This window comes from Canis lupus, chromosome 9 (assembly GCF_003254725.2).
Source record: "Canis lupus dingo isolate Sandy chromosome 9, ASM325472v2, whole genome shotgun sequence".
NCBI lineage: Eukaryota > Metazoa > Chordata > Mammalia > Carnivora > Canidae > Canis > Canis lupus.
This window is the reverse complement of record NC_064251.1, coordinates 14998501-15013306: the sequence shown is the minus strand read 5'-3', so window position 1 is coordinate 15013306 and position 14806 is coordinate 14998501. Positions and strand designations below refer to the sequence as shown.

Genomic DNA, 14806 nt, shown 5'->3' with positions numbered 1-14806 from the left:
TCTAGGGGCTGGTGAGTAGTAAATACCATTCTAACACAATGCCTCTTAGGCTCAGTTTTGGACAAAACTTTTACCAAGAAGGTGCTGGACTTCACAATTTAGAGAAATTTAAAAGTTATTGGTTGGAATTTTCAGATCTTTGTTACCTGCTTGCTGTCGATAGTGATTACCAGCAGAGGGCAAAATAAATGGACACAGCTTTTAACATTGATGAAAAAGAAATGATGAAAAAAAAAGATGATCCAGAAATGGTCATCTTTTTTATTGTGGAGACACTGACATCAGAATACATGATTATAATTTCTAAAAGGTTTGTAGTAATGTAATCATATTTTTCCTATAGTAAAATTATTTGTATTTGTAGTTCAGTAGAAATAAATTTTATTAGTATTTCAACAACTTGACTTTCAAGTGTTCCATCATCTGAATAAATTTGGGAATTGTTTTAGAGTAAAGAGCCAGATTCTATCATCTACATTTGGAATAAGAAGTCTCATTATCAGTATTTGTGTTTCATCTTTTTGTGGTCTCTACGGGGGGATATAGCAGCATTGGTGTTGGAGTGATGGTTTTCTAAATTTTAGTGTGTTTGAGATTCCTCTGAGGGATTTGCACATTCCTGGGCTCCACTTCTGAAGTTAACAGACGCTCAACTGAATCAGAAATAGGTGGTCCAGATGGCACTCTAAGAACATTACCCTAGGATTACTTGGGCATCTGCTGACCAGAGGCAGGAATTCTATCTTTCTGTATCTAACATGCACCTGAACTTTGATTCTGCTCTTCTATCCCATGCAAAAAGCTCTATTACCAGATAGTCCCTTTGAGGTATTTGGTGTTGAGGTTTCAGTCCTACCTCTTCCCAGTTTTGTGTGGCTTTGGGCAAGTTAATGTTTGTGCCTGTTTGCTCATCTGTAAGATGAAGGTAATAAGTAATACTAAATGAGTTAATATATATGTAATGCGTTTAGGAACTCTGCCTGGGACATACATGGTAAGCAATTTAGAAATGTTGGCTGTTGTTATTTAATCATCATTACTGTATCTGTATCATTGAAATATAATCAAGGAGAATTATATAGGTGTTATATAAATGTTACTTATATTTTCCAGAGAGGAATCAAGACCCCAGGCCAGAAAGCTACCTTAAAATATCATGTTCATTACTCTGCCTTTTAAAGACCTGGAGGAAAAAATTCCCTTGATTCCTTTCAACTAAATCCATTTTTGTGGTCTAGAAGCTTCTTGTAGTCAGACTCAGGTACTGTAATATACCAGTTTAAGCCCATTTTCTCTTATTCTACCTGGCTTAAACACAGTAGCTGGTATTAGAATGCTGGTACATCTCCTCATAGATAGACCATATCTATGATCTTTAGAGAGGCGGTATTTGCCGTTCTAGGGCAAAAGATGGTACCAGTTCCTGGGCTTCTTTTCACTTGTTTGCATGTTTCAGGGTTGGTTTTGAATAGAATTGGCAGATTGATAGAGGTTTATTTTTTCCTAATATTTATCTAGCTGACCATAATGCTTTAAGATTTAGCATCTAGAAAACATTTTGAGGTTCTGAAGAGAGAAATAGGTATACCTGATGCTTTTTGAAAAATACTGGTAGTGAATCTGGATAAGACTATCTTGTACTTGAAATACACATGGGATGACTGCTTGCCTTTTCGGCCTGTGTTGATGCTTCTGAGATTTTAAAGTAGTTATTTTATCTATTTGGCACATAATAATTTTGACTCTGGCATATAAATTTTCGTTCCTTAGTATTTGTGGCAGCCCTTCAGGAATCTCTTCATTTAATTCAACAGATATGTATTGAACACATACTTAAGTGTTTTAGGCACAATTATGATACTTAGTAACCTTCTGTGGCCTTTGCTACCAGATAGAAAATTGGCAACAAAAAAGACAAAGTGTTTTAGTACACCTAAGTATTTATGATAGATAGAATTTTGCAGTGCTCCATCAGTCCCTGTCAAGACTGTCAGCCAGGGGAATTTAAAATATAAAACTCTTCTGATTTTAACTTCCTCCTTTCTTTTTTCTAGACAGTGAGAGGACTAATTCCTCCATGGGACCACTGGATAAAAGTGCTGCTGCTTTATTACTTTTTGTCCTAACCTGGTTCATACAGACTTACTGGAGAAGCTGTGATTTGAGCAAGGAATGAATCTGTGTTCTGTAGGTAGTCTGGCTTGCCTGAGGCCAGGATGCTAGAGCTGTTGGCTTAGTCTCTGAGCTGACAGGGTACTATGACAGAATTCATCTCAGAGTTTGACAAGGCAAGGCTCCTCTGCAGACATTGATCAACAATACTCAGTCAAGAACAGGCTTGAAGGGAGGACAAATGGAAAAGATTAAGAAAAGCTGGTTTATTCTCACAGGATTTTGCTTAGCTGATTTTGGTTATATTAACAATCATAGAAAATGTTCCACTAAAAAAAGAAAGAGAGAAAGAAAATGTTCCACTGACTGGAGTGGCCTATTGATTTGCATAACTTGGGGCTTTAACACAATTACATATATACGGAGGTGCCTGAGTGGCTCAGTTGGTTGAGTGACTCTTGATAATGGTTCAGGTCTTGATCTGAGGTTGTGAGATCCAGCCCCACTTTGGGCTTCATGCTGGGTGCTTACTGGAGCCTACTTAAAAAAAAAAAAAAAAAAAAAGAATTACATGTATATACACATTCATCTTCATGTTCTGATACTAGCACTGTGTGTAATAAAGTGGAATACAGTTTCCTCTCTCAAGGAGCATGAAATAACAAGATAGGCATGACATCTTTTAAATTTTTTTAAAATGTAAGATGTGAATTTTACTATGTGAATAGTAACTTATGTTGTTACTCATGAAAGCATTTGAAAGTGAAGATGTGGTCATGTCTCTTCGCAGTAAATATTTTATGTTGCATATAGGCTTATTTAGAGATTTATTTACTTATTTTATAGAGAGATTGGGGGTGGAGGTGTGGGGGCAGGGGCATAGGGAAAGAGAATCTCAAATAGACTCCACACCGAGCATGGAGCCTGACATGGGGCTCTATCGCATGACCCTTAGACCACGACCTGAGCCAACCAAGAATCGGCTGCTCAACTGACTGCACCACCCATGCACCCTGCATATATGTGTCTTAGGAGACATTTTGACATAGTAATATCCACGGTTTAGGGCAGCCCTGGTGGCTCAGTGGTATAGAGCCTGCCTTTGACCCAGGGCGTGATCCTGGGGTCCTGGGATCAAGTCCCACATCAGGCTCCCTGCATGGAGCCTGCTTCTCCCTCTGCCTGTATCTCTGCCTCTCTCTCTGTGTGTGTCTCTCATGAATAAATAAATAAAATCTTTAAAAAAAAAAGACTTTATGGAAATAAAAGTTTAAAGTAATGAGTTTAAACTCTTTCTCTCAAGAAAAATGAACACAAAACATTGACACTGAAAACTTTCCTAGGAAAGTTGCTCAGTTTTAAGGATGAAGAAAGAAATGGGCAGCCAGGCAAAAACAGTTGAGTCCTCTTGAAGAGGAGAAATTAGGTGTACCACATTTGATGACAGAAGGTAATTGAGCAATGTCTACAAATGTGCAATTATTATAGATTGTGCCACTATAAATACCTGAGAATATGCTTAAGAATATAGATTTATGTTGTAAAAATAATTCACTTAAAAAAAGATTTTATTCATTTATTTGAGAGAGAGAGAACAAGTAGCAGGAGCCACAGAAGGAGTGGCAGACAGACAGAGAGAAGCAGGCTCCCTGCTAAGCAGGAAGCCCAATACAGATCTAGATCCCAGGAACCTGGAATCATGACCTGAGCCAAAGGTAGATGCTTAAACAACTGAGCCACCCAGGCACCCCAAAATAATGCACTTTTAGAAAAGATAACTCAATTTACAAAAATGGGCCATGTACTAAGAAAATAAATTTTTTAAGTTAAGGGAAGTCCGTTGATTAGGAAAAATTACTACATATCAAAACTTAAGGGAGGATGAGAGAACTGAGGCCCAGATATGATAAATGACTTACCCAAAGTGACATAGATGGTAAAAGCAGAGCCAGAATTGGAATATTGTTTGTCACCAGAGCCTTAAAAATAAATATATACAAATGTGGGGAAAAAAAAAAGAGATAAAAGAACGTGTTGAAAAACAAAGGGAAACAATTGCCCTATCAGAATAAAATAGAATAAATACACTGGATTGGTATAGTTATAGCCAGAGAGATTATTGGAACCACATAGAATGTTCCAAAATGGATCTAAGTATATATAGAAATGTAGTATGTGGTAAGATAAAACCTTAATTCACTAGGAAGAAAATTAATAAATTATATTGGCATAATTGGCTGTCTGCCAGAAAAAATTAGAGCCTGCTAATTAATGTTGTATATTAAAATCAATTCCAGATCTAATATTTAAATGTTAAGAAAAGTCTCACAAGCAATAATAGAAGAAAACTGATTAGGAAATTTGTACTGAGGCAGTAGGGGTGAGCAGAAGAGAAGACAATCTTAAAACCAATCATTAAATCCAGAGTCAAATAAGGAAAAGATTGGCAGATCATATTACATACAAATAAAACATTTCTATGTGAGAAGATAATGCTGTGGATAAAGTCAGAAGACGAATGGTAGGCCAGGGGAAATACTTTCAAAACATGACAGGTTAATGTGATAGAAAAATGGACCAAGTATAAATAGCTAGTTCATAGGAGAAGTGTGAATGTTGAATAAATAGGAAAAGATGCTCAACCTCACAGGTAGTTAAGGGAAATGAGAATTGACCAAGTAATTTTTTTTTCCTTTTAAGTTGATAAAAATAAAGTTAACTGCTTCTAGTGTTGTTGATGGTATGAGGAAATGAACACATGCTGGTAGGAGTGTGAATTGCTATAGCCTATTTGGAAAGTAATTCAGCATCCCATAAAACTAAAAATGCACATATCTTGGGGTGTCTGGCTGGCTCAGTTGGTAAAGCGTGTAACTCTTGATCTTAGGGTCATGAGTTCAAGTTCCACATTGGGCTTGGGGATAGAGCCTACTTAAAAAATAAATTTAAGAATTAATTGATTAAAAATAATAAAAATTTAAAAGAGAAGTAATTGATTAATTAAAGCAGGTATTGCTGCATTAAAATGAATAAATAAATACAATATGCATACCTTCTAATACAGCAGTCTCATTCTTGGGTTTGGCCTTCAGAAATAAAGATAGCAGTATATAAGCACACACGTATGGGGCATGTTAAGTAGTGGCAAAAAAGGGAAACAACATGCATGATTAGGAGAGTTGTTGACCAACATAGTATGGTACATTTATTCCACGAAATATGTATGCATCAGTTAAAGAATGAGTTGGATCTCTGTATTTACCTGAGGGATGTCCTCATTTTGTTAAATTAATGAAAAGATTATAGCACTGGATATAGTATAGTATTTTTTTTTTTTTTTGGATATAGTATAGTATTAATGAAAAGATTATAGCACTGCAACTTGTAAGTCTTTTTTTTTTTAAGATTTTATTTATTTATTCATTCATGAAAGACACATACACACACACACACAGAGGCAGAGACACAGGCAGAGGGAGAAGCAGGCTCCATGCACGGAGCCCGATGTGGGACTCGATCCCGGGACTCCAGGATCACACCCTGAGCCGAAGGGAGGCGCTAAACCGCTGAGCCACCCAGGGATCCCCAGAGTATTCCATTTTTCTAAAAGTTGAGAGAAAACCCTATACTTGTGTGTATATATGTTTGAGCATAAAGAAGCAATATACAGTAAATAATTGTGATGTTGTGCCCAAGATTGCAAATCCGAGAAACCACCACGGAGCCGACACCGATGCAAGCACACGAGGGTTTATTAGCAAGCTCGTATACGCGACACAGCGGAGCAGGGACTTGGACCCCGAAGTGGGTTACAGCTGGGTTTTTTATGGGCTGGTCTAGGGGATTTTCAGAAGGGGTGGAGGAATTGGAGGAATTTCTCAAGTTCTGTTTACATTCTGATATGGGGCTTTCAAGGGCATTGAGCTCTGTTCTCATTCTAACATGGGACTTTCTGCCACTGGCTTGGGCTCTGTTCTCACTCTGATATGGGATTCCCTACCGAGGACATTCTGCAGTTTTTCCAGTAAAGTTCAGCTCTTATTCACAGGGGCCTAAGATGGCTGTACTTGTGCTAATGCTAAACTTGAGGTGGAATGGCCTTAATTTTTCTCAGTCTCCACAGTGATATATTGGGTATGGGATGAGGGGAAGTTATTCACTTTTTTGTGTACCTATACTTTGGTCTTATACAATGGTCATACATTTTATAATTCTTCAACAATCTACAAAAGTTAATTTATTTTTTATTTTTTAAAAAATACTTAATTATTCATGAGAGACACAGAGAGAGAGAGGCACAGACACAGGCAGAGGAAGAAACAGGCTCCATGCAGGGAGCCCTATGTGGGACTCAATCCCGGGACCCCAGGATCACGCCCTGGGCTGAAGGCGGCACCAAACCGCTGAGCCACTCAGGCTGCCCTACAGAAGTTAATTTAAAGAATAAGATAAACCCAATTAAAAGATCATGAAAAATTAATTTAAAAAGGTCATTTAGTTGGAACTTGTAAGTCTGAGCAAGAAAATATAGAAGATGTATGGTGTTAAGGGTAGAATTTTGGTGTCTAAATTCTACCAGTCACCACCTTTCCCCTTGGGAGCTTCTTATCAAGGAACTTATATACCAGTAGTAATAATAGCCAAAGGAGAAGTCTAGCCCCACTCTGCTAATGGCTGAACAGGCACCTCCAGTATGATGCTACTCCCTGGTAAACTAAGTTGGAGAAATGCAGATTAGCCTTAAAACTTAAGTGAGACTTTCTGCTTTTCCACGTCTGATTTATGGGCAGATGCAACCTGACCTCACCTCCTCAGGGGAACGTGGAGAGAAACTGGAGCAAAGGATGACCAGACCCATGATGAGTAGCTGGTTTGCCTCTCCATCTAGGAGCAGGCTGGGCAAGAGCAGGTGCAGTTGTGCCTGCCTAACAGCAGTCAGGCCCTCTAGTAGGACATGTACACATGCCTGGCTCATGCTTTGGTCAGTTTAACAGTTGGAGCTCATTAGGGGTGGGGATGCAAGAGCAGAACTCCTCACCCTCAGTATTTCTTCCCATGGGGGACAGGGACAGAAACTCCCTTTCCTGTGGACATAAGTGGACATATGGAGTAGGAGGGAGGGTGCAAAGATTGAGAGTGCTACTAATGGTTTTTTAAGACTATAGTCAAAAGCCTAGGTGAAGCATAGTTTTAAGGCAAAACAAAGTGCCAAACTTCAGGAGAATATCTGAATAATTAAATTCCTAAGGATTTTTTTTTTTTTTTTGGAGAATTGAAAATGTAGTCAAAAATCTATTCTCAAAAAAGCACCACTCTCAGAGTTTTATGGACAAATTTATCAAAGGCATAGTAATCATCTATAAGAGTTCCTATGAATCAAGAAAAAGATACAACTCAGTAAACTGGGCAAATGTTTTAGGTCGGTGTTTTTATAGCATAATAGTGAAGAGCTTGGGCTGTGAGACAGGATTATCTATATTTAAAAGGCAGCTTCAGGGCAGCCCCGGTGGCTTAGTGGTTTAGCGCCACCTTCAGCCCAGGGCGTGATCCTGGAGACTGGGGATCGAGTCTCACGTCAGGCTCCCTGCATGGAGCCTGCTTCTCCCTCTGCCTGTCTCTCTCTCTCTCTCTCACAAATAAAATCTTTAAAAAAAAAAAAAAAAAAGATTTAAAAGACACCTTCAGGGGCACCTGGGTGGCTCAGTCAGTTTGATGTCTGACTTGATTTTGGCTCAGGTTGTGGTCTCAAGGTCATGAAATTGAGCCCTGAGCCTGAGAGTGTTTCCTTCTGCCCCTCCCCCAGCGTGCACATGCACTCTCTCTGTCTCATAAATAAATAAATAAATAAATATTAAAAATCTTTAAAAGACAGCTTCATGATTGTTGGCAGGATACTTACCATCTCTTTTACTTAGTATCTTAGGAAAATGGAAAGAAGAATAGTACCTACGTCGTGAAGATGGTGAGAAGATTAAATGAGGTAGTGCTTGCAGTAAGCACTGTGCTTGTACTTGGCCCACCATAAGCACATAGATGATTAACAATTGTTACTGTTAATCAGAAGTAGATACAAAAAAAAAAAAAAGAAGTAGAAATAGTAAACAAATATGCTCAGCATCAAGAGTAAAATGGTGAAATACTGTTTTTATCCATCAGATTAGCAAAAATGTAAAAGATTATTTTCAGTGTTTTAAAAGTTATGGAGAAATTGGCACTCTTGTATACTGTTTAGGAAGTATACATGGAAGCAACTTCAAATCTCTTGGATCAAATCTATAAACTTTTTAATGCTTAACACTCATTATCTCATAGTTTCTGTGGTACTAACATTTAAAATATAATGCAATAATTATACCTCTAGCAATCTATTCAATAAAGCATTTGCACATGTGCACGAAGTATAATAGCAAAACAATGGGCTATAATCACAATGACTGAATGGTTAATAAGTTATGATGTGCTTAACATGGCCTGCTACAGAAGAATGAGGTAGACATGAGAAGACCTTCCAAGATAAGTTAAGAGCAAGTTGCAGAATACATTATATGGTCCAAGCTTCTTTATGTTTTTTAAAACACCCCACCATGTACGTATACATACAAATGCACCAAAGACCATTGGGAAAGCTACACAGCAAACTGGTTTGAGAGTAAGTTGAACTGGGGGGTGGAGTTAATGGGAGACTACCACTTCACTCTCTATTATGTGAATATTCACAGAAAACTTCCATTTTCTTTCATCATCTCATTTTAAACATGTATTTGTTTATTTTATTTTATTTTTTAAAGATTTTATTCATGAGAGATAGAGAGGCAGAGACACAGGCAGAGGGAGAAGCAGGCTCCATGCAGGGACTCCGGGACTCGATCCTGGGACTCCAGGATGTAGTCATCACGCCCTGAGCCAAAGGCAGACACTCAACCGCTGAGGACCCAGACATCCCTTAAACATATATTTGAACAAAAAACAGTAACAGTGAGAGCCAGTTGTTATTCCTCTCAATAGTTAGAGAAAAGAGCTGAAGTCCGGTTAAGGATAAAACAGGTCTGTGCAAACTTGTGAAGTCTTTGGGAAGATCAGGAAAGATGAAATCCCAGCCATTACCTACTTCTTTCCTGGGTTAGGTATTGTTGTGCAGAGGTGGTCAGACCTTGCTAAATCAGTCATCCAGGGAGGTTAAGAATATAGATAGATTCCTGGGCCCTACAAGACACTTGTTGAGTCAGAATCTTGGGCTAGAGCTAGGGACTCCAGGAATGTGTAGAGCACTCCAGGTAAATCTAAGGGGCCAGATTTGGAGACCACTGCTGTTTGCAGTACAAGCAGAAGTAAGACCAGCCTGTTTTTAAGGCATTTACTGGGTGAAATAGCGGAAGACAATAATGTAGGTACTTCCATTTGGCAGTATGGGGTTAGTCACCAAATGGTATAGATCAGTACTGAAAGATCACACTGTACCAGGGAGACTATAGATGGTTTATGAAGGAGGTGAGACATAGTAGTAATATTAAAAGCTCATACACTGAGTATGACACTAGCCTAAGCAGTATACATGCAAAGGGTGTTTACATACAAAGAGTGTCACAAAGAACTCTGAGGTAGGTACTGTGAATGTCTTCACTTTACAGATTGGAAAACCAGTTTAGCAAAGTTAAGTAACATGTCCAAGGTTCTACAACTAGCACATAGTAAGTAAGGAGCTCTGGATTCCTGAAATTGGGTGGGATTTAGGTTGACAAAAGGAGGTAGGGTTTTACAAGCATAGAGGGCAGTGTAAGGAAAGGAACCTGAAAATATAAGCAGCAGTGACTAGATAAATAAGAGTGGAAGTAAGATAGGCTAGGGCCAGGTAATAAAAGAGCCTTGCATGTCTCATTAAGAGGATATTAGGGGAAAAAAAAAAAAAAAAAAAAAAAAAAAAAAAAAAAAAGAGGATATTAGGGGGGGAAAAAGGATATTAGGGGCAAATGCTCACAGGATCTGATATTTCAAGGTTGGGGGAATCTGATGACTTGAAAGGTAGCTTTTAGAAGAGTATGTAGTGTTTTCTCTAGTTTAAGCCCACAGCGTTACCTGTGTGATTAGGGAGATTTTTGTTTCTTGAGCTTGCTGCCCTATCCTCAGAACTTAGTGCCTGGCACCTAGTAGCCACTCATTAAAATTCATTGAATAGGTACATAAATGAAGTATCTGGTTCAAAATCTGTATGCGAGGCTTATTCTTTATTCTACCCAATGAGCCCCAAAATTTAACCTCTCATGTTTTCTCCTCCCTTCCCCACCACGGTTGATGCGAATTTTCCCTGTTCCATCTAGAATCTTCCTTCTTTATTATTTTCTGTAAAGGTCCGTATTTTAAATTCTCAAAGAACTGTTCATTCAGCCAAAATCCCTCTAATGGCCATCCCTGGTTGTCCCCTGCCATTCTTACTACCTGTCACCATAGGCCCTTAACCTTTTCCAGTTTTCCTGTGGGTCTCTGGGTTGAGCCCCTTGCCTGGCAGACAGTCCTGCCCAGCATTATCAGGACTCATATCTTACCTCCAAGGCCTCATAGTCCTACTACCACCTTCTCAGACACATTCATAGGGGAAAGCCCACCTAGGTCCTCAGTTTGCTTTCAGGGCTCTGCAGCCTGCCCAGGCACACCTTCCCAGCACCATCTGCACTGCTGTCTCAGATGGTTCCTCTCATTTTCTTGCTGCTCCTAGCTGGGTCATTTAGTTTGCTGCCTTAGTACATTGATTTGTTCTTTCTCTCTCATCTCTTGAGGTGGCTTCTCTTTCTTCTTTGCATCCCCAGAGCCTTTACACATACCTTTGGAGACTGCTCAGATCCTATCTCCACTTCTCACTTGCCCCCTTTGAATTATTGCTCTTTCTTCTAAACTTTTACCAATTAACTGTGTTATAAATAAGCAGCCTATCATGTATTATCTGTGATACCACTTTCATTGCTGTCTTAGGGTAGTGTTACTGACTTATATTTTTTGATTTTTGAAAGCCTGTAGATGTTCCATAAAAATGAATATTTAGATTTAGTCATCATCAGGTTTTTATTTTTTTAATTTTTTTATGATAGTCACACAGAGAGAGAGAGAGAGAGAGAGGCAGAGACATAGGCAGAGGGAGAAGCAGGCTCCATGCACCGGGAGCCGGATGTGGGACTCGATCCCGGGTCTCCAGGATCGCACCCTGGGCCAAAGGCAGGCACTAAACCGCTGCGCCACCCAGGGTTCCCTATCATCAGGTTTTTAAAAGGCATGGATAGGTCTATAAATACACGTAGAAAAATCCTTAGGAATCTGCCAAAAAAGCTACTAAAACCAACAACTAATTTAGCAGAGTTACAGGATTTAAGAGTAATGTGCAAAAGTCAGTTCTATATAGTGGCAATAAACAATTGGAAATGGGATTTTTTAAATAATTTCATTTCTAATAGGATAAAAACACTTAGGAATAAAGTTAATGAAAAAAATGCAGGGCTGGTACATTGAAAACTTCAAAACACTGCTGAGAGAAATTAAAGAAAGCCTACATAAGTGAAGAAAAATGCTATTTATAGGCTGGATGACTCATTACTGTTAAGAGAGCAGTTTTTCCAGACTGATTTATAGATGCAACACAATTCCAAGCCAAAGCTTAGCAGGCTTTTTGTAGAATTTAATAAGTGGCTTCTAAAACTTACACAGAAAAGCAAATATATGGAATAGCTAAACCATTCTGAAAACAACAAAATTGAAGAACTCACACCATCTGATTTCAGGACTTCACTGGAAAGCTGCTATAATCAAGACAATGTGGTGCTGGTAAATGGATAGGCATGTAGATCAGTCGGACAGAATAGAGTCCAGAAATAGATGTGCAAATAGACGGTCAATTGATTTTCAGCAAAGTGGCCAAAGTAATTAAAAGGAGAAAGGATAGTTTTCATCACATGATGCTGGGACAGTCAGATATTCGTATGGAAAAAAAAGCGAACTTTGATTCATACTTGGCATCATATAAAACAATTAACTTGAAATGGATCATAGGCCTAAATATAAAGCCTAAAACTCTAAAACATACATTTATTTATTTATTTATTTATTTATTTATTTATTTATGACTTTTAGAAGAAAACATAAAAAATGTGTGACCTGCAGTGGGTCAAAGATTTCCTAGCAAGGACACAAAACCATGAGTTAGAAAAGAAACAATAAACTGACATGATCAAAATTTATAATTTCTGTTCTTCAGGGCGCCTGGCTAACTTGGTCTGTAGAGCATGTGACTCAATCTCGAGGTTATGAATTCGAGTCCCACAGGGTGTAGAAGTTACGTAAATAAAACTTCTAAAAATAAAATTTCTGTTCTTCAAAAAACGCTGAAAAAAAAAGAAAAAAAAATGGTCTATAGCCATAGACCATTAAAAGATACTTGTAAAACACATAACGAGGGGGGCTTATATCCAGAATATGTAAAGAACTCTAAAAACTTAAGAAATAAGAAAACAGCCTGGTAAAGAATGAAGTGAAACTATTCTGTAGGATATTGTAATGGTGGACACATGTCATAATCTATAGATTGTACAACACAAAGAGTAAACTTTATTTATTTTTTTAAGATTTTATTTATTTATTCATGAGAGACAGAGAGAGAGAGAGAGGCAGAGACACAGGCAGAGACAGAAGCAGGCTCCATGCAGGGAGCCCAATGTGGGATTTGATCCCGGGTCTCCAGGATCGCGCCCTGGGCCAAAGGCAGGCGCCAAACCGCTGCGCCACCCAGGGATCCCTGTTTGTTTTTTAATCAAGTTAAATGTATATTTACTAGATGACGCAGCAATTCTACTCTTAGTTGTCTACCCAAGAGAAATAAAAGCTTATCCAAGAAAAATGTATGCAAAAATATTCATAGCAATATTTATAATGATCCCAAACTAGAAATAATCTAAAAGTTCATCAACTGGTAAATAAATGGGTACCCAAATTATAGTATTTCCACATAATGCAATGTTTTCAATGATGAAAAAGAAAACACTACTGATAAATCCAGTAACAAGATGATTCCTAGGAGCATTGTATGAAAAATAGCCAGTCACAAGACTCATTGCTATATGATTCCATCTGTATTGTATTACAGAAAGGGCCAAACTGTAGATTAGTGGTTGCTTGGGGCTAGAGGTAAGGGATTAACTGCACAGGAGCCCAAGAGAACTTTTTAGGGTAATAGAAATGTTCTATATCTTAATTATCATGAGGGGTTTCCCAACTATATGCCTCTATGAATGTATACATTCTAAATCACTAAACTGTACATTTAAAGTGAGTTTTATTGCATGCAACTGTACCTAAATAAAACTTTAAAAAAAAAAAAGGGAGGCAAGAAGATAATGGTATCTGAGATTGAAGTCAACTAACAGTAGAAGGAATTCTGCTTTCTGCTGTGTGGTTTGTCCTTAACCACTTGTTATGGATCTTTACCAAAGATTCTCCATTCCATCTTCCAGTTGGTGGAAGTTCATAAACAACTGTATACTGAGTGGCATTTCACATTGAGTCAGATTGACTTTGACAGAAAAGAATGGAAGTTAATATTGGTCTAAACTGGCTAAGAAAAAGAGGCTGGAAACCAGGGAACTTTGCCATCAGTAGCAACTGCTTTTTTGTGCCAGTTGCAGTGCTTTGGGTTGTTTTTTGGAGGGGGTGGGGGTAGAGGAATGGGTGGAAGGAGAGGAAGAGAGAATCTTAAGCAGGCTCCACGCCCAGCACAGAGCCCAGCACAGGGCTCAATCTCACAACCCTAAGATCATGAGCCGAAATCTAGAGTCAGACACTTAACCAACTGAGCCACCTAGACAATCCAGTGATTTGGTTTCTTGAATGCTCATTTGATGCATGTTTTTTTTTTTTTTTTTTTTTTTTTTTAAGATTTTATCTATTTATTAATGAGGGAGAGAGAGAGGCAGACACACAGGCAGAGGGAGAAGCAGGCTCCATGCAGGGAGCCCGACGCGGGACTCGATCCTGGATCTCCAGGCTCAGGCCCTGGGCTGGAGGTGGCGCTAAATCGCTGACCCACCTGGGCTGCCCCATTTGATGCATGTTTATGTGTAAGCACGTTACTAGTGTTGGGAGGTAGAGGGAAAGATATGATGTATTTGATGCTGCTCCAGAAAAACAAATGTTTATGTGGCTCAATTTGATTGTGTTAAAGGTTCAGCTTGTTGGTTTAGATGAAGAGAGTTCGGAGTTTATTTGCCGAAACACCTTTGATCATCCGTACCCCACTACAAAGCTCATGTGGATCCCTGATACAAAAGGCGTCTATCCAGACCTACTGGCAACAAGTGGTGACTATCTCCGTGTGTGGAGGGTAAGCAGTTGCTCGGTTAGCACTGGGCTTTCTCCCTTGCAGTTGTTTTTAAGCAGTGTGGAGTCAACAGAGAACAGACTGGGGTTGGAAGCTGTGAGTGTCATTGTAGCCCCAGGAGAAACAAATGGTAGCGGATCTAGAATGGCCTCATTTGGCTCAGCAGATTTCCTAGTAAATCTAGCCAAGATTCCTTGAAGTCCTGCTACAGTCAGGCTACAGTCAGCCCTGGAAACTTGAGGCTCAATTAACCTGATAAAATGAAGAGAATCTTCTGGGTGTGGGGTGGGAGGGGAGGATGCTTGGGGCTTCTTACTTTGTCCATAGCCAAGATATTTTGAG

At 38.9% G+C, this 14806-nt stretch overlaps 1 protein-coding gene across 2 annotated transcripts in view; it reads left to right on the top strand.

Annotated features, from left to right (window-relative positions):
• The window catches only part of DCAF7 (DDB1 and CUL4 associated factor 7), a 30548-nt gene that overhangs the window by 3141 nt on the left and 12601 nt on the right, over positions 1-14806 (top strand). For both annotated transcript variants that reach the window (XR_003131803.3, XM_025436521.3), the window contains exon 2: positions 14309-14467. Coding sequence is in view for 1 of the 2 variants with exons in the window: in XM_025436521.3 (XP_025292306.1) it covers positions 14309-14467 (159 nt within the window). In the remaining variant the exon portion in view is untranslated. The remainder of the gene's footprint in view (positions 1-14308; positions 14468-14806) is intronic.